The sequence below is a fragment of the Pelmatolapia mariae genome, linkage group LG6, assembly GCF_036321145.2.
Source record: "Pelmatolapia mariae isolate MD_Pm_ZW linkage group LG6, Pm_UMD_F_2, whole genome shotgun sequence".
In the NCBI taxonomy this organism is placed as follows: Eukaryota; Metazoa; Chordata; class Actinopteri; order Cichliformes; family Cichlidae; genus Pelmatolapia; species Pelmatolapia mariae.
In genome coordinates, this window is record NC_086232.1 from 26,033,489 (window position 1) to 26,051,672 (window position 18,184).

At 40.5% G+C, this 18,184-nt stretch overlaps 2 protein-coding genes across 3 annotated transcripts in view; one reads left to right on the forward strand and one right to left on the reverse strand.

The window, feature by feature from the left end:
- The window catches only part of si:dkey-92j12.5 (multiple PDZ domain protein), a 43,926-nt gene extending 39,909 nt beyond the window's left edge, over positions 1-4,017 (forward strand). For both annotated transcript variants that reach the window (XM_063476369.1, XM_063476370.1), the window contains exons 40-43: positions 143-247; positions 1,342-1,445; positions 1,627-1,750; positions 2,411-4,017. In XM_063476369.1, the coding sequence (XP_063332439.1) occupies positions 143-247; positions 1,342-1,445; positions 1,627-1,750; positions 2,411-2,557 (480 nt within the window). In that variant the 3' untranslated portion in view covers positions 2,558-4,017. The remainder of the gene's footprint in view (positions 1-142; positions 248-1,341; positions 1,446-1,626; positions 1,751-2,410) is intronic.
- Positions 4,018-7,427: 3,410 nt separating this feature from the next.
- On the reverse strand, positions 7,428-13,201 carry tyrp1b (tyrosinase-related protein 1b). The gene is made up of 9 exons (XM_063476371.1): positions 13,102-13,201; positions 11,856-12,211; positions 11,481-11,589; positions 10,499-10,712; positions 9,928-10,132; positions 8,512-8,679; positions 8,055-8,234; positions 7,827-7,973; positions 7,428-7,743 (listed from the first exon to the last, which is right to left on the reverse strand). Exons 1-9 carry the CDS (start codon positions 13,113-13,115, stop codon positions 7,538-7,540), a joined length of 1,599 nt encoding a protein of 532 aa, XP_063332441.1. The 5' UTR covers positions 13,116-13,201; the 3' UTR covers positions 7,428-7,537.
- Positions 13,202-18,184: the final 4,983 nt, after the last annotated feature.

The window sequence follows — 18,184 nt, forward strand, 5'->3', positions numbered from 1 at the left end:
CAAAAGTAAAACCTTTATTAAATCCCGAAGAAAAAAGATAGGGACAGAAAAGAAAAGGAGACTTTGTAGGCAAAAAGGAAAAGGGGGGATAGTGTTAAGTCTAGGACAAATGTGTGTTTGTGTTTGTGTGTGCATCATCTAGACGGGAGACAGGATCCTCAGTATCAATGATGTTTCCACTGAGGGAATGACTCATGTCCATGCTGAAGCCCTGCTCAAGAACACCACTGGAACCATCATTTTGCAGGTACTGTCACAGTGAGACATCCAGTAACTGATATGTAATGCCTGTAAGGCAGTAAGTTTCTGTGCGATAACGTCAGCAGGTTTTAGTTCTGTTTTGTCAGAGAAACACAGTAATGGTTCACAGCCAGCTCCCTGTAGGGCTTTTTATCTTCTTCCATATTTCCCCAAGACATAATTTTACATACAGACAACTTAAAAAAAAAGTCTTTAACAAAAAGGAGGCCCTGCATTATCAGGATTTTGCACAGTCAGTGTATGTTAATTTCAAGACAAGTGTTTATGACATTGATTTCACACCATCTCCTCTTAAAAGACTTCCGCTGTAAGGGAAAAAACTATATTTGTATCTATGGAAGTGCATGTCGCTTGTTTTTGGCAAGTATTTTGTGTTTAAAAAAAACATCAAAAGGTTTTAGACTTGTATCACTCCTACTCTGGTAATATTTGGATGGTCATAAGACCGCTGTTGCATCAATAAGATATTTGATCATTGTCCAACTATAGAAATATTAACTTTTTGGAGAAATCCTGATTAATCTGTTGTTAGCACAACTTCTTCTGGATAAATACAGGATAGAAACACATGTTTGTTTGTTTGCAATGCATCAGTTTTGCAGATTTGTTTGAGAAGCTTGTATTTTTAGTAGACATGTACTATACACGAGCTCAAATGTTACACGTGTTCTGTTATAATGACTTCTCCTGTGTTGGTTTCATTGTTCTTTCATTGTCTTTTATTGAAGTGAAACTGGCACCTCATGTAGGGTGGTCTGCCAGATTGCCTACTCAGCACAAATAGGCATTTTCAAAGTGATGCACTGCATACTCCTAAAAGAAAGCTGTGAAGAAAAGCACTCCTGTCTTGCTGATGTCAGTCAGGAGAAACTCACTGTTCTCCAGAGTAATCGCATACAAGTCAAAAATAATGAGATATATTTTTAATTACATGTTACTGTCACTATTTGTAGATGTTATGCTATTCCTTGGATTCTGGCTGTCCTGCTTACTTTGGTCTCTTTGTGTAGTCCTAAATGGCTAAAACCTTTACACTTTGCACGCATAACATGCTGTTTGTGTGGATCTATGTTTGTCTAGGTGGCAGCAGCTTCTCAGGGATGCAGCACACAGGGTAACAGCGACGTGCGTGCATGGTCATTAGGCCAGCCGAGCAGCCTGCCCTGCTTTCACAACAGCCTCTGGTAAGAAGTGGTTCGCTAACAGTGTCATTTCCTTGTTCTTCTCTCCACTTTAATTAATGAATAAAGGCAAGAGCAGGCCTCAAACTTTACTAAACAGTTGGTGCAACACTTATTTTTAAATGCATGCACATCGGCGCGCTCAGACGCCAACATCCATTGTTTCGCATCGTATTCTTCACAGCGCTCGCATGTATAAGACCATCACTCTGGAGAGAGGCTCCTCAGGTCTCGGCTTCAGCATTGTAGGAGGTTTTGGCAGCCCTCATGGAGACCTGCCTATCTACATCAAAACTGTCTTTGACAAGGTGAGAAAGCATCTGCCAGGTCTCCTTTTGTTGCGAAAACCAAAGAGTTTTAATGTTAGGAAAGACAGTTTAGCAGCAGTCTGTATGTCACTCACTGAGTCACTCCCTCACATCTTCTTATAGCGTTTTCTCTGTTGAAAACAAAACTTTCTCCGATCATCAGCAATTCGGATAAAAAAGCAGGCAGCAGGCAGTTTCACCATGTGTAGTTTTGCTTTATATGTGTTGTTGTTTTGTGACTACCTATGTAAGCCACATAGGAGACAGAGATTTATGTGTGGTTTTAAGTTATAGTGCCTTTTTTGTAATTCAACACGAAAAATAGCAATTTGTCCCTAACTGCAATGCTCAATGTAAGAAACAAAGCAAAAAGGCCACAGTTAAAACTTGTTAAATAGCTTTTGTTTTGTAACAGGTGGTAAACTCTTAGTGCTATGCTGTAGTAAAGCATTCTGTTTTAATGCCACCTGTTGCATTATGTCAGTTTTTGCATGATTGCTTTCCTTTGTTTTGTTTCTTGATTCTATTTCTTAGCATCTGTTGCGACCAATTCCTTTGTGATCATTACAAACGTTCATTTAATCTCACATTCATTCTTTTCTCCTAACATATGTGTTGCCATATTAGTGTTTAAAAGCTCTTGTTGACTTTGTACTTCAGGGTGCAGCCATTGAGGATGGCAGGTTGAAACGTGGCGATCAGATAATTGCTGTTAATGGACACTGCCTGGAAGGTGTGACCCACGCTGAAGCTGTGGACATTCTGAAAAAGACCAAAGGAACTGTCGTCCTCACCGTGCTCTCATGAGACAACTGCCCACTGTACCTCAATTTAATGACATCTTCCTTAAACAGCTTTGGAGGGCTGTGGTTGTTTCCTGTAAAGCTGTAGAGTGATTCTCCTCTTGTAGAGGGCACTCTACATGTCAAAACAATACATATAATTATAAGAAGAGTATTTAAGTCTAAATTAAATTGCATTTAATTTGTGAACTCTACCTCCAACTGCAAACACAGCTTTGTTGTATTTACACTCAGTATTTAAAAATATAGTAGAGCATGTCCAGTTAAATCCAGTTGAGGAGCCGGGTATTGGGCCGCCAAGGCCTCCATCTTGGGCTTTGGGGATTGGATGCCTGAGTCCAGTCTGAGTCCCTTCAGAATGACCACTAAGCTCAGTCATTCTGGAGGGACTCAGAGTAGAGACGCTACTCCTCCAGTCCAGAAGGCCTAGAATGCCCTCTAGGTGGGGCTTTTTGTGGCATGTCTAACTGGCAGGAGACCCCCAGGGTGGACGCAGGACACACTAGAGAGATTTTATGCCTTAGGTGGCTTAGGAAAGCCCCAACAAGAGCTGGAGAAAGAAATTGCTAAGGAGCCCCTGAGACCCTGACCCAGATGAGCGGAAGAAAATGGTTGGATGGATAGTTTAGCATTGTTGTGCATTATTTTTCATGTAAGCACACTCATCAATACATTACGTGTTCATACTAATATATAAAATTGAAGCCTCAATTGACAGCAGCCTAGTGCTGGATTTTGATTATTACTTTAACAAACAAACAACTCCTAAAACTCAAAATATGCCAACTGCTTCTGCCAATCTTTTGTATGGCAATAGGATGTCTGCTTTGAAAGACTGTTGTACTTTTCATTGTTGTGTTCGAATAATTAAAAGTGTGTCATGATTTCATGAATATTGAATATCTTAAGTGGCATGTTGATAATTAGCAATGATAACCACCTTATGTTAAACGGGACAGAGAATAGGAAAAAATGCATTTTGCTGCATCTGTTAGAAGCAGCTGCTGAGTATCGACTGTTATTTACCAGTGTAGTATTAATCAGTGTTTTCATAGTCTTCAACTGTAGCAGCTGTTTTTTTAGGACTTGATTGTTGATGTTAATAGTTCAGTGTGAAATTAGACACCGTCTCCATTTTATATGAATTTATTTACCTGACTTCACATGGCTGTGATACTTATGTTTTCGTCGCTGTAATTAATTTCGTTAATATAAGAAGTCGCTTCACACTTACATACACACATGGATGCACACACTCGTTTTCATATCTTAGTGAGGACATCTAATTGACACAATGTTTTCCCTAGCTGCTTACCCTAACCCTAACCATCAAAAATGAATGCCTAACCCTGACCATTTGTATTGGTCCTCACAAAGATATATAAACATGGTACACACGCACTGGTATTGTGTAACCAAATGTTCTGTAAGTGATCTTATTAAATGTTATTTGTTAAAGTTTTGTATCCAAAACCATTTGAAGTTCAGGACCTTGTGTTTCTGTTTTCTTACCTTCTGATTTATCTCCGGATACAATGTGTCAGTGAAAGAGACGTTTTATATGATGAGTTTTTTTCCATCTTTTTTATTAATGAATACCAAAAAGTTATATTTTGTGATTTCTCTCATGGAGTAGGATAAACCTTTTTTTTTTTTTCAGTTTTCAAATTTCACACATGCTCCACACACCAGCATCTGAGAAAATCTCTGAACTGTTAAACAAGTACAACTGAGCTGAAAGTCACATTTTTAATGGATAGAAGAAGCAAGAGTCTTCTTTTCTTTTTTCTTTATTTTATTTGAATTTTTTGCATATATTTTGCATGTTTCCAAACCAGTGAACTGAATTTCGCCTTGGAGGTGTTTTCCTGTAGCGGTTATGCTCTTTGTCTTTATCCCTCTCTCGCACTTTTTCTCCGTCTTTGTCTGCCATGAGTACATATGCGCCATCACTCACGTTTAGTCAAGGTGACAGGATGAAGTGCGTGTCGTGCTTGGAATGACAGGCAGCTCTGAATTGCGGAGGAGTCGTGAGGAGAGGAGAGAAGAAGGGGGATCAGCTAGATTAGAGAAAAGGCAACATTTTATAGAAGGCCGAGAAAATCAGTCTAAAGTTTGAACAAAGACGTTTTAAACCTGAGGTCCGACAATCACAGAGGAAGAGGAAACCTGTGACTTTTTTTTTAAAGGAAAATCCTCAGTACTTTCACTTTAATTACCAGAGTTACTGGTGACAACTTGATAAACAGTACATTTGCACACAAATGTCTCATTTAGGAAATAGGAGGCATCTAGGGAGATCCTGTCTGGAGCCTCGGCATTAATCAAAGCCATCTGTTCACATTGCAAGCTTTATTGAAACCCAGCCATCGCGGTCTGCTTTATCCTTCTCCAGATGAACAATTGCTTCCCTGTTGGCACGAGGAGAAATGGAGAAATGGTGTAATGCTTTTTTTTTTTCTTTTTTTTTTGCATTTCACTTGGATCTTTGCTGTAATATAAGAATGATAAATGTCATATTTGGTATTTTTTTCACATCCACAAACATTTGACCCCTGTGGATTTCCAGTTCCAAATAACTGACAGGGAAGCAGATGAAATTACATCTATTTTTCTTCTTTTTTCATTAAGAGGAAGCAAAAGGACTTATCTGCCGTTTTTTTGTTTTGTTTTGTTTTGGGTTTTTTTGGGGGTTTTTTTTTTTCAAAACCAGCCTCAAATTTCATGACAAACATTTTTAAGGGGAAGAGGTCCAGCCACAGGGAACAGGACTTTTTTTCCTACCCTTAGTCATACACCATGTAGCACAGTAACTTCTTTGGCTGCAGAAACTGCAATGCATTTTTTTCTGCAGATGACTTTCATGAGAGCATGCTTGAAAGGCACTAATGAGCCTCTCTCTCTCTGGAGGATAGCAGTGGCCAAATGATTGTTCTATGTGTGACTGTCACATCGATCCATATTCATAAACATAGGGGACTGTGTCTTTTTGCTGTCAGTGTAACCTGGTGATACAGAAAGTACAGCCAACTTATGATGGGTCCAAAAAGTCTTCTTCTCCATCCTTTCCCATGAGGTCCTTTTTCAAGATATCAGCATGCACTGCAAAAATACCGGTCCTTTGAAATTCACTCTAGTCAGTGCTGAGTGTTAAAATCTTGATTCCCATAAAGCAAGATGTCCCAAAATATCCCAAAAGGAAGAGTTAGGTGCCACTAAGTCCACGTCATTCCCAGCAAATGAGCGAATGAGCTGGGCTGAGTTGGCATTTGGCACACAGACACAAAAAAGCGTGCACGGTGGTGTGGCTTATATTCAGTGACATAGCCTAGAGCAAGAAATAGTTAGACCTAATCATGAAACAGCAGGCAAACACTGGATGACGTCATCCGATTATGAGTTTGAAAACCGACCGAACAATGCTAATGAATAATGCTATTAATTTTACATACGGATGTTAAAATACAAGGGTTTCCTCTACATATCATATCTACACACATCTGTACTTGGATTAATTTAGCAATAAATTAATCCAGAAATAAAGTAAATTTCAAGTGATGAAAGTTCCGTAGTCTACTGTGTAGTTTTTACAGAAATCTTTTTAACGCTTATTCAATAAACCACTGAATTTCTCACGGTCCACAAAAGCTTATTGCTGAAATTCTTTTAGATACTCTGAATAAAAAAAAAACATGTCCGTTTTAAATGTCCGTTGATCACCCTCGGCTTAAAAATCCTCAAATTTGGGGACACTGTGGTTAAGTAAGTGTTTGTTTTGGGGTGGGGAGTTTCTGCTGAAAATGCAGCTTCACATCAAAAAGATCAGACAGCATCTCCACCCTCCACCTCCATGACGCCCTTGCTGTAGGTACGAGCTTGAAGACTTGCTGTAAGCCTCCAAAGCTGCAACGTAGGCTCATAAATTGTGCATACTGTGCGCCTTCGTGGTAATTAGGCATGCAGTGACAGGTGGCCGCATTTTGTGACAGACAGGACAGGATTATTTATTTATTCAAGGCAAACGATATTATGTATGTAAAACTATCACACACACAAAAAAGCCACAGTTATAAAAAAAAAAATAAAAGTAATAAATCTGTGCCAAAAGGGCAAACTAGTCTTACAACTCGAGGGTACTCGAACGCTGCTTTTTTTATAGCTTATAGGTGTGGACAGTCTAGCAGTTTTATGGTGTCATGAAGATTTAAAATTCCACGGTGCGCTTAAAGTCATATTAAGTTATGTCTTTGATATTCCCTACATGCAGTTTTAAAAAAAATTTAGGATACGAGTGTAAATGAAGAAAAAAACCGATTTCCTCCTTTCGCAGTAATCCTTTAGATCCACTTGAGGGCGGTACATCTGCTGTTTTGAACACATGGAAATTTGCATGGGCTTGATTTGAGAAGTAACATTACGTCTAAGTGGTGTGATTTGCCAGTTGGCCTGAGGCTTGAGACAAGCAAATTTATGCCTGCGGCAAAAAGGCCTGCAGTGGTGATTTCATAAAATACTGCTTGTTCACACAAAAACAGAGTGAGTTAAAAGTTTAAAAAAAATGAAAAGGAATAAGAGCATGATCCTATAGAAAGAGATTATTTCATCTGCACGGATAAACATATATTTGTCAGCTGAAAATGGGCAGCGAGGTGGAGTCACTAAATAGTGTAGCTCTGACATGTAGTTTTGGAGGGTTCAGTCCCAGTAGCTGCTCCTATGCTTGCTGTGTACTTATCTGAGCACTGGATATCAGCTCTTGCAGTTATTATAATCTTGGCTGCAGTCTGAAAATCTGCTGGATGTGCTCAACAAAAGATCCGCCAGACCCTCTCCGCCTTTCAATTCATAAATGCAGACAAACAATTATGCCTGGGTTCAAAACCAGTTCACCTTTATTAGAAGAAATGGAGGAATAATTAAAAAAAGGAAAACAAGACAAATTTATGTATGTAAATGTTGGGTCCTCTCAAGATAATCGAAAATGTTAGACAACGGACTGTGATTTGTCCAGCCTGCGGTCTTCCTCTGAGTAGCGTCGGTAAGTTTCTGCCAACAGCGGCTCCAGGGCCTCGGCAGAGTTGTAAGAGTGGGAACGCATGGCGCAGGCTATGACGATACCAACCACCACCACAACCAGCACTGCAGCAATAACGGCTACGCTGATGATCTCAGAGAGGGTGAAGGTACGAGCTATGAAGGAAAAGAGCGGACGGTTATGAGCAATTCCTGGATTTTGTGGATCTGCACATGCTTACACGTTCTCTGCTTCTCACCCGGCCACTGGACCTCATATGAGTATCCCAGGTTTTCTGGGGCAGGCACAAACATCTCAGCATTGGTGACAGGCGGCCAGAAAGGAACCATGTTGAACCTGCGGTTGTGTCCAATGGGAGCGTTCTCATCGGGGTAAACAGTGTCACCTGAGAGAGTGAAGAATATGTCAATCCATCTATTCATTCTCCAAAGTGAATTTTGTTGTTTGAACATTCGCAAAGGTGTACCCGGTTGATGCCTGCGGAGCCACTCGTCAAAGACTGCATCGGTAAAGGTGTGAAGCAAGACAAAGATGGGATCATTGGGCGACAGGTGAGTCTGTCCACCCGTCCCGTTGAGGAAGAGGTGGGCCAGATTGTGAAGACTGCGGATCACTGGGTCGTACATCCCCTGGGGGGCGCTGTAGCCTTGAAATTATGGAACAAAAAAGGAGAAAAAAAAGGAAAGCGTTTAATGAAGGCTCTGATTTACCAAAATTAGGAACAACAAATGTTGTGTTGGAGCTAACCATATGTGCATGTGGGTGGAGGATTGAGTGAGTGTTTTTCTGGCTTTGTGTTTCATCTATACACTCACACAGTATTCAGCAGCTTTATTTTCTGAGCTGAGCCCAAGTGAAACTGAATATTTCCTTGGATTGGTTTGATGGGAGGATGCTAAATCTCAACTACCGCTTTGGCTCACCTTCGATGGTGTTCCTGAAGCTCTCGGAGGAGGTGGAGTAGTAAGGAGGGGTATCAAAGGTGTTGATCTCCAGACAGTCCAGCACATCTTTGGGCTCCGGCAGCCTCTGCACCATGGGCCGCGCCACGTTGCCTGCTGGGTTCCTCCTGATGGGACTGCTCTCTGTGCCTTGGAGATGAAGAAAGGACTCAATAAAACTAGGTTGAGTGAAATATAATTAGTTTAAAATAATAAAGATAACTTCTGATTACTGGCACACTAAGACCTAAGATCAGGCACAAGCCAGAGGTCCCTACAGATATGACTTGATTGAAAATGTATTATTTAACCACCTTCTAACTCTGTGTGGGAGACTCTACTAGTTTGATCAGCCTTAAACATGACAGGATGGCAGTTTTCTTTTTTAATTATTCAATAAAAGTCAACAGTAGTGAGTGGGAGCTTTGTGACTGAACAGAAGTTTTTTTTCTTTTTTTGTCTCTCTTGCATGCATGATCTCTTTCTCTTTTTTCAGGCTTTCTCTCCTACACACAAGCACATAAACAGAAGGCTACATAACCGAGTTGTCTGTCTGTTTGAAGATTATTCCCTCAGATCAAAGGAACCAGTAGACTGTTAGATTCCTGTCTTCAACAAGCACATGCACAAATGAGGCAACCCCCTTAACCCATTTAAGGAGATGTTGCTTGTTGACGCAGGAAATACCAGGCCTGTCATGACTCTCTGGGGGGAATAACAAGATAGATCACTCACATGTTGGCCACTCACGTGTTCAACCTGTTACCAAACACTTTTTTTTTTCTTATGACCTCTTTTTATAAGTTTGTTGTTGAGGCTCCACGGGGAAAGATGATTGACATTCCCAATTACTTGCCTATTCCAGATGAAAACCAAATCCTTTATAAATTAGGTGCATTTGAACACTGAAAGAAAGGTAGTGAATTAGGCTTGTAATCTGGTGCCAGTACGGAATGAGAGCCAATCCCTGCAAATCTGATCACCTAAAGTCTAGGTTACGCAGCGTTATCTTATTACTGAATAAGAATTCCCTTATTCTAGGTTAAATCTTGTGACCAATCAGGAATTAACACTGAAAAACTAGGCTGATTGAATAAAAACAAAAAAATCTTTCAAACCGCAGTATTTAGAGATGCAGTGTGTAGTACTTCAGTTACACACGGCAACAGAGAAGGCGATGTTTAACAACTAGAGCAGTTTCAAACAAACTGAAGTAATAGCGAGCAATATCGAATTTAGCACAACAGCTGTGAGCTATTATTTATAGCAGCCTATGTTCTACATGCTCTCTTTATGAGCTCTTTGCCCTCTTTTCTGATGCAGCTGAGACGATGCTGTATATCAGCAGCGCTCGGCTGCACGGCGAGGTATAGTGTGTGTTTCCGTGACTGTCTTTACTGTTGCAGATGGTGCCCAGAGTGTCGTAGTCATCCACACTCTCGCAGATGACCCTCCACTGTGAGAACACAGAGTTGGGGCTGATGGAGCTCATATCAAATGTGCTCCTGGCTCCCAGCAGGTCATCTGTGCAGATGTCGCATTCGCTGCCTCCAGTGGCGAAGTTCCAGTAGGGCAGGGCAAAGGTGGGGTTGCCCAGCATGTCCTGTGAAGATCGAACAGGGGAAGGAGGCAGGTGTTCAGGGAAGGACTGTCTGTAAACGAACTGCTTTCTTGAATTGTTTATTAGAAAAATATGCAGGTTGGTCCTTTTTCTTTTTGTCCTTTATGCTCCCTTTTTTTTGTCCCCTTCCTATATATTCCTGCTTTTGTTTTGCTTTTTTTATTTCCTCCATGCATTAACCCATTCTCCTTCAGGCTAGCTTTTCACTCAGTGTCAGATCTTTTTTTTTTTCCATCACCACTCCTCCTATCCTAACCTCCTCATCCATTTCTTTATCAGCCCAGAAGCTTGCTGTCTCTCCTCTTTTCCACTACCACCCCTCTTTCTCCCTGCCTTCTCTCTGCTCACCTGCATGTCTCTCTCCAGTTGCAGCAGATGAAAACGATGCCAGGTGACAAAACCTGGGCCCTCGTGGGAGAAGTCTACACCTCCAAAGCTGGTCTGGCCTGGCCCCAGGTATGTCTTACTGACAGAGTAGTAGTGACTCCAAACAAAGTAATTATAAATGGTGATGTTCTCAAACTGTGGGGTGTTGCCATCAGGCCCAAACAACTCCTGGTACCTAAAGATAAAGGATGAATGTCACGTTGTATTTTTTCCTCCACATTGCCCTGCCTGAATCCTCCAAACTCACCCTGATTGATTTGAAGTAAGAGAATGTGTGGCCTTAGATGAACTATGCATATGTTAAATGCTCTGCTGTTGCATAAAGCTTTGTAATCTTAGTAGCTCTACAAAGTGTTTTTCACAATTTTTGTTTTCACTGATCCATTCACACACTGCTTCAGAACTTGGGGATGGTACTGGTGAATAACTCACTAATGGATATATAGATATTAATACATATTTTATTCTTGAGCATGACCATTAATAACAAGGAGAATTTTAATTGTTTTAATTGTCTGATCCAGAGGTTAAGAGATTTTCTTTGAGCTGCAGTCAAGAATGGCTTCAAAAATTAACCGATTGCAGTCCTCAGCTGATTTAGAAGGAGGTTATTCACAGATTCAGAAGACTGTAATTCCTTTTACTCATGCCAAAAGTGATAATTTGCTCAACTTTCTACAGCTTTTAAAGAAAGCTGCCATGAGAAATTCTCTGATTTTAAAAATAATTTCAAAAACACAGCATGTGGCTCAGCCACAGATACTGCACATATATTTCTTTCAACTGCCAGACTCAGCTGAGTCTGAGCGTGCAGGTCCTTGGGCAAAACATGCTGTGTTTTACAGAGAATCACTGTTGACCAGAGAATCACAAGGTAAAAATCAACCCTTTAAAATCATCTAATTGTATTCAGCTTGATTATCATGTTATTTTTCCAATATACCGTCTTGTACAGATGACGAGGTCAGGGTGGACAGTCCTCTTAGCTTGATCCAGAGCATTTACAAACGCCTGCTTCTCAGCTGTGCTCATCTGCATGATGTTTCTCCTTACTGGGGAGAAGTTAATGGGGTGGAGGAAGACAGGGAGCAAAGAAGAGAGAGAATGAAGTGTTGTTAAAGTGTGGGGGAAACGAAGGAAGAGTAGAAAAAAGAAAGTGCTATTAAAAATTAACACTTTTTTCCTGCTCCTAGCAATAAATGCTGCCTTCATTCCCCAGGCTGATGTAGACCTGTGAAATCTTGAAGGACACGGTAGAAGATAGAAATTTTAAGTCGTCGTGAATTTTTAGGTCGTAAAAAAGCATCTGCTCTCTTACCCACAGTGATCCTCTGATCACAGTTTGGTCCAGTTAGCCCGTGTCTGCATCGCCCACAGTTGTAGCCAGTGAAATTCCCATTACACCGGCAAGTGCGATTGAAGAATCTCAGCGGCCACCTCTCTCTGTCATCGCGCCCGGCATAAGGGTACTGAGGTCCATGGCGCCGACTGTCAGCCTCAATGGTCACACACTGGCCTCTTCCTGTGCTGGAGCCACACTCGTCTCCTGCTACCCCTGTAGGGGATGGGCAGCACTGGCCGCTCTGCAGCCCCTCAGGAGTGACACACTCCCTCGGGAACTGGGCCAAGGTGAGCGTGGCACACAAGGTCCCCACCAAACCCACACTCCACAAGCTGATAAAGTAGAGAATGATGTGAAGTAAGGAGTTTTTTAGGGCCATGCAGTAATTAGAGTAGTTGAGTAGTAGTTAGAACAAAGTGTGTGGAAATCTTTTACATGTTGAGAATTGCTGTTATACAGCCCTCCTTCTTTTTTAAAGGACTTGTCTTGTTCACGGTTGTGAAGGACCAGTGACCGTCCCAGAACACATTTGGCAAGATGAAGATTAAAAAAAAAAACATCCCCACATACACGCCACATCCACTGAAAATAAGCTCCAGAACAACTTACTCAGTATGTGTTCTCTTGTTAAAGCCAATTGTCTTAACATTATTCCAAAACTTCAGTTCTTACACATCCCTGCAGGCAGCACAAGTCATTATTTATAATTCACAAAGCCATTAGCTTTCAACTCTTACAAGTTCAGAAATGCTTTCAACAATAGACAGCAGGCAATGATTTGCTTGAACCTTTTTTCTTTTTTCTTCCTTTTTTTGCAGTTAGATTTGCTTGCCTTTTGTGCCTTTTGAAGTTTGTTGATTAGAAATGAATGAAGGAGTGGCTAATAATTTGCAGGAGCAATTATCTAACAACAAAACAGCACCTAAGAAATGCTACCAATATAAAAGGGGGAATAGCTCCACATGTTTGAGCATATTAAAAATATTTGAATGCACGACTTAACGAGTCGGTGCATCACCTGCTGGGTTCTGTGGAAATCTGCTCTGTAACATCATATGAGACAAAACTTCACTTCATCTGCAAAGATGTAGCGCATTAGTCCAATATACACTTTTAATTTGTAAAGGCGCTAAAGCAGTCAGTCATACCGCCGAGTTGTATGACTTTTTGGATTCTACAGTTCATTTGGTGAAAAAGGAATCAGTATCATTTGTTCCCCTACCTCTGACTGTACATGCTGCTCCTCTGTTTGCAGAACTGAAGTCCACCCCAAGAATCAGCCCGTTGCACTTCTCTGTCTTAAATAGCTATTGAGCACATGAGCAGGCCTTTGTGGAGCTTGTGCAAGGAGAAACACACACACACACACACACACACACACACACACACACACACACACACACACACACACACACACACACCATACACATGTGTACACTTGAGTTTTTTCAAAAACTCATTCATGAACCTTGTGATCATGGACCAAATGACGCCAGACTGTGGAAGTGCTGAAGTCTTACAAGAGAAAATTTCTGGGGTTTTAGCCAAGTTCAACATTTATGTAAATCATGAACGTAAGTAGAAGTTAGTTCCATAATTTTGTTTTTGTTTGTTTTCATTTTGTTTCTGTAGACTCCAAAAGACGATTTTTAAATTAAGCAATCAAGACGTGATTGAAGTACAGACTGTCAGCTTTAATTCCAGCAGTTTTACAGTATTTTTACACTAGCACTTTAGGAGATGCAGCCAATTTTATGCACAGTCCCTCGTTTTCAAAGGCTTAAAAATAATTGGACTATTGACTGACAAGCGGTTTCATGGTGACACGAGGCCTGGTCCCTTGTTATTTCATGATAAATGAAGCAAACATAATATCTGCAGTTGATTCAAAGTCCTAAGTTTGTATTTTTGTCACTTTTCTCTGTAGACAGGGAGGTACTTATTAGGCTGAAAAAAATCTAAATAAATCTAACAGAGAGACAGCAAAAACTTTAGGAGTGGCCAAATCAACAATCTGGTGCATTCTAAAAAGGATTTCTGCATTTGCCAACACAGCTAACCCAAGAGGCCTGAAAGACCATGCCTAAAGTGGATGATGACAGAATTATTTCAACTGTTAAGAAAAACAACTTTAAAAAATCGAACCAAGATGAGAACACTCTCAAAATATTAGTGATATCATTGTTAACGTCTACAAACATGAAACACAGAGGGTTTACAACAAGGTGCAAACCGCCGGTTACACTCAAGAACATGAAGGTCAGATGAGTGTTTTTTAGAAATCCTCTAAAAGAGCCTGCACAGTTCTGAGAAAAAAAGGTCAGATGATAAACTTGCAGAAGAATGACGGGAAGAGAAAAATATGATAGGGGCAGGGTTGTGGTGTGTGGTTGCCAGTGGAACCCGGCACTGGAGTCAGTGATTACTGATGATGTGACTACAGATAGAAATAGCAAAACTGGATTGGACAGAGCTTCACAATGCAAATGAATAAATAAGGTGTGTAGAGACAAAAATACAATAATTGAGCCTTTGTCAGACAATTTATGGATCTAGTTGCTTCTTTCGACACTTAATTTTGTTCTACTCAAAGCAAAACTTATGATACACAAGTCAAGACTTATGCAAAAATAAAAATCAAATCCATTTTTAAAAAATTGTTTTACATTTTAAAGACTTTTCAGATGAGGCACTTCATGTTGCAGCCAGCATTCTCAGACTTCAGACTTGCTGATAAAATGGGATGGTTGCTCGTGGCAGTTCAGCAGCTTTGTACAGCATGAGCGATGTGGCCACTTTGAAAACCGTTGCTCAACAATTCCAGTGCAGCCTAAAGTGTTTATAGACATCAAACCACTAGACAGCAGTAGATACATAAAAGGTTTATCACATTTGCACACTTGCACATGTACACAGTATTTTCAAACACACGTTTCTCTGTTCACTCAGTCACACAGTCATATATGCCAAAATCCAAAATTGTTAGGCTTTTTTTTTTTCTTCAAATTTACACATGCAAAAACACAAATAAAGTCATATGCACTATGTGTAAGATGATTATACAGTAGTTAATACAGTTGGGACTGTGAGACAGTCACTACTGGGTTTGGTTAGGGTGTGAAATTTTTAGGTAATTCACTGGCTGTGTGCTCACTGAGCTTAATTTAGATGTAGCATGAATGAGGAAACAGTTGGACCCCCTAGAGAAAGGAAGTCCTGAGGTCTTGTGAGGAATTTGGTCCTGGTCCAATATTGGCCCACTCATCTGTAGAGCTGGGCGGGAGGTCTGACATAGCTATTGCATGCTCATCTCCTTGCTGGTCATTTATTTTGGCCAGGGTTGAAGCCATATTAGCTGGGTCAACTGCAGCCATCCTGGTGGAAAGGACAAAAGAGCAGTTGGCAGTGATTAGACCAGTTGAAACAGGAAAAAAGGAGAAAATATACAGCCGTCTGATAACAGGAACAACTCACATTGTTGTACAATGGAATAATATTAGGTTAGTGCTAGCAGGAAAATGGGATAAATTTCACACAAATGAGAAAATCTATTTTGCTTCACGCAAAAACAAAGACAGGCACCTTTCAAGCGATGAAATTGAAACACACTTTCAAATGGCTTGTTCGTAATGGTTGTCAAACTGCTGTTAAGTATGCCGCTCTAAGCGAATGCTAATATTCTCACTGGAAGGTCTGTTTATTTAATGATTTCCACACCAGATGGAGAAGCTTACGAACTGTGTTGAAATGAGATACCTGGGAGCTAATGACACACCTAGATACAAACAGATCACTTGACATTATTGAATAACTGCAGGGGATACCGTCCTGGCTGAAATTTTTAATATGTCCTAGTAGACTACCCCTCAAGGGCAACAATGCGGCTGTCCTAAGAGCACTTCCATTATGTTGCCTGGGTGCTGAATATTTGCACGTTACCCAGAATGCCTAATGAGTCTAATGTTCACACAGCTGCTTTGGGTTTTGTGTTGGGCTCGGGTGAGGTTTACGTTGGTTATTGTCAAATGGATATTAAGACATTTCTGTCCTCTTGTCTCTGACTTTCAAGGTGATGTGCATCATGCATTTAAGTGTGGTAAGCAAACATTCAATATGGGTGGGAAGACTTAATAAGAGAGTGGGGCCTGTTAGGCCGAAACAGCTAGGCTAAAGGTGATGGAGGTGGGAGCTGGATTTGGGTTACAGTTTAAAGCTCACTGAAAAATAATCTTAGAGCACTGTGGAGTTTTTTGGGTTTTTTTTGTCAAGCTGTTTGCTTGAAGTTCCAAGGATAATAAAGTAAGATCTTTTTTTCTGCAGCTATGAGTTCAGCTAAGCACCCACTGAATTGTGCATCAAAGACAGATGCCGTCCTTCCAAGTGAAACCTCATGGACGCCAAGTTCAATGCAACACCAAAGAGTTTGTAAATCCCAGCATCTTTTGTTCAGTTACAGTTGTTTACAGCCACCTTGACTCTTGAAATACTTTTTTGGGGGAAACATTTATTGCTAAAGAAGAGTTTAAAAAACAAAAAAGTATTTAAAAAGTGAATTTTGTTTTCTATTAACAGGAATTTCGGTTCTTCTGATGACAACTGGATTGTCACTGCTGTTGCAAAGACTCTTAACAAGGACACATTTCAAAATTACTGTGTCGACTGTTTAATAATTCAGTGTTGCTTTGTTATTGTCTGTGCAAGGCAGGCATCACATTTCTACTTGTGTCTTATACACATTCACTCGCTGAAGCAACACACAAACAGTCATCTGTGATGTTATACACAGACTCTCAATCTCTAAATCTCTGATTTTTTAGTATTTTTTGTTTACAGTTGATTGTCACCACATGCATATTTTTCACATGGTCTCTCACTGCAAGCACACAACTGTAGCTTAATTACTGATCCAAGCCCGCCAGTCTGATTAGCAAAAGCAGTGGTATTAGCCAGTAATGCTCTTGGTTCACGGGACTCACATTCTCATGTGACATTTTGAGCAGAATCCCGGGGCTATTACACTATAAAAGCGCCAAGAGGGAATCAGCTGAGAAGCACACAACTGGTGGCTCCTATGAGCCACAAGTTTGCAGGTCAGTACATGATATTTAGGCAGGTCACAATGGAAAAGTCTGACTACTAGTGTAAGTGGCAAAGAGACTGAAAAACTGTCAGAGTAAGTGTAGCTGAGGAAAGAAAGACTTACTCTTTGAGCTCAGTGAAATCTTGTATCTTGTAATCTGTGATGAAGCCTAGCGAAGGCTGCCAATAAAATTTAAGCTTTGTTGCATTAGATTATTTTTAAAGTTAAGATTCCATTTTCAACATCTGTGAAGGTTGTTTGCACCTTCTGCTTGCTTGTCAGTCCTAAAATAATTTAAGAGATGTCACTTTGTATAAATGCACAGCTCAGAAATTTAAGGGATCACTTAATGCATGCCATGCCCATGGAGTCTGGTCAGTAGCCGACTGGAGATCATTTTGTAGGGCTCTCGCAGTGCTCCTGTCATGCAAAAGAGCAGATATCAGTCATGCTACTGGGTCGAAGCCCTGCAAAGCTGTTCTTGTGTAATGGTCAGTATCTCTTTCTCAGTTCTGAGACTGTACAGGGAGACACAGTAAACCTTCTTATGGTGGAAAGCATGGATGTGTCCTGAATTGACTGCAGGTACTGTCTCATGTTACTAGCAGTAACAAGGACACTAACAAATAGAAAAACTAGGAAAAAGGGAGGAGGGAGGGATAAGAAAACCATTCTGTTTTTAAGGAGTCTTGTTATTGCCTCTGCAGTACGCCTGTTGTCATTTTCATTTGCACCAAAGCGGGTGAATTGGATTCACAATGGTTTATGATTTCTAACAAGACAGATTGATGTCCCTGAAGTTTAACTGGCTCTGTGTTATACTGTGAAAATGAAGCATTACCTTAATTTTCTTTTGAGCAGTGTAAGAAAAAATAAAAAGGTTGGGAAGAGAGAGAAAAAGGCCAGGCTTAAAGAAGAATGTGAACACTGTATATTAAATGTTTTGAATGTGACTTTGCAGTCAGCAGATCTCAAGTCAAATAAACACCTGTGGAAGATTGTGTGTTAGGTTGTGTTAGATTGCAAAATGACACAATTCTGGCAGCATTTTATGACTCTTAATGTTGTCCCTTTCCTTTATTTTTGCAGATCCTCTCATGTGTGCTGTACGCATCTATAACACTGCAAGAAACACTGGTGAGAACATACTGTTGAGGGTCACCATTGCCCACAGGCAGTGTATCATCACTGTAGTCATCTCCTGTAGTTGCCTCTGGTTCAACAC

What these genes read in the sequence shown, in the direction of transcription:
- tyrp1b (XM_063476371.1), bottom strand. An exon ending in TGATCAGAGGATCACTGTGG is followed by an intron (nt 11,590 to 11,855) that starts GTAAGAGAGCAG and finishes ACTTCTCCCCAG; the next exon opens with TAAGGAGAAACATCATGCAG. An exon ending in AACTGGAGAGAGACATGCAG is followed by an intron (nt 10,133 to 10,498) that starts GTGAGCAGAGAG and finishes CGATCTTCACAG; the next exon opens with GACATGCTGGGCAACCCCAC.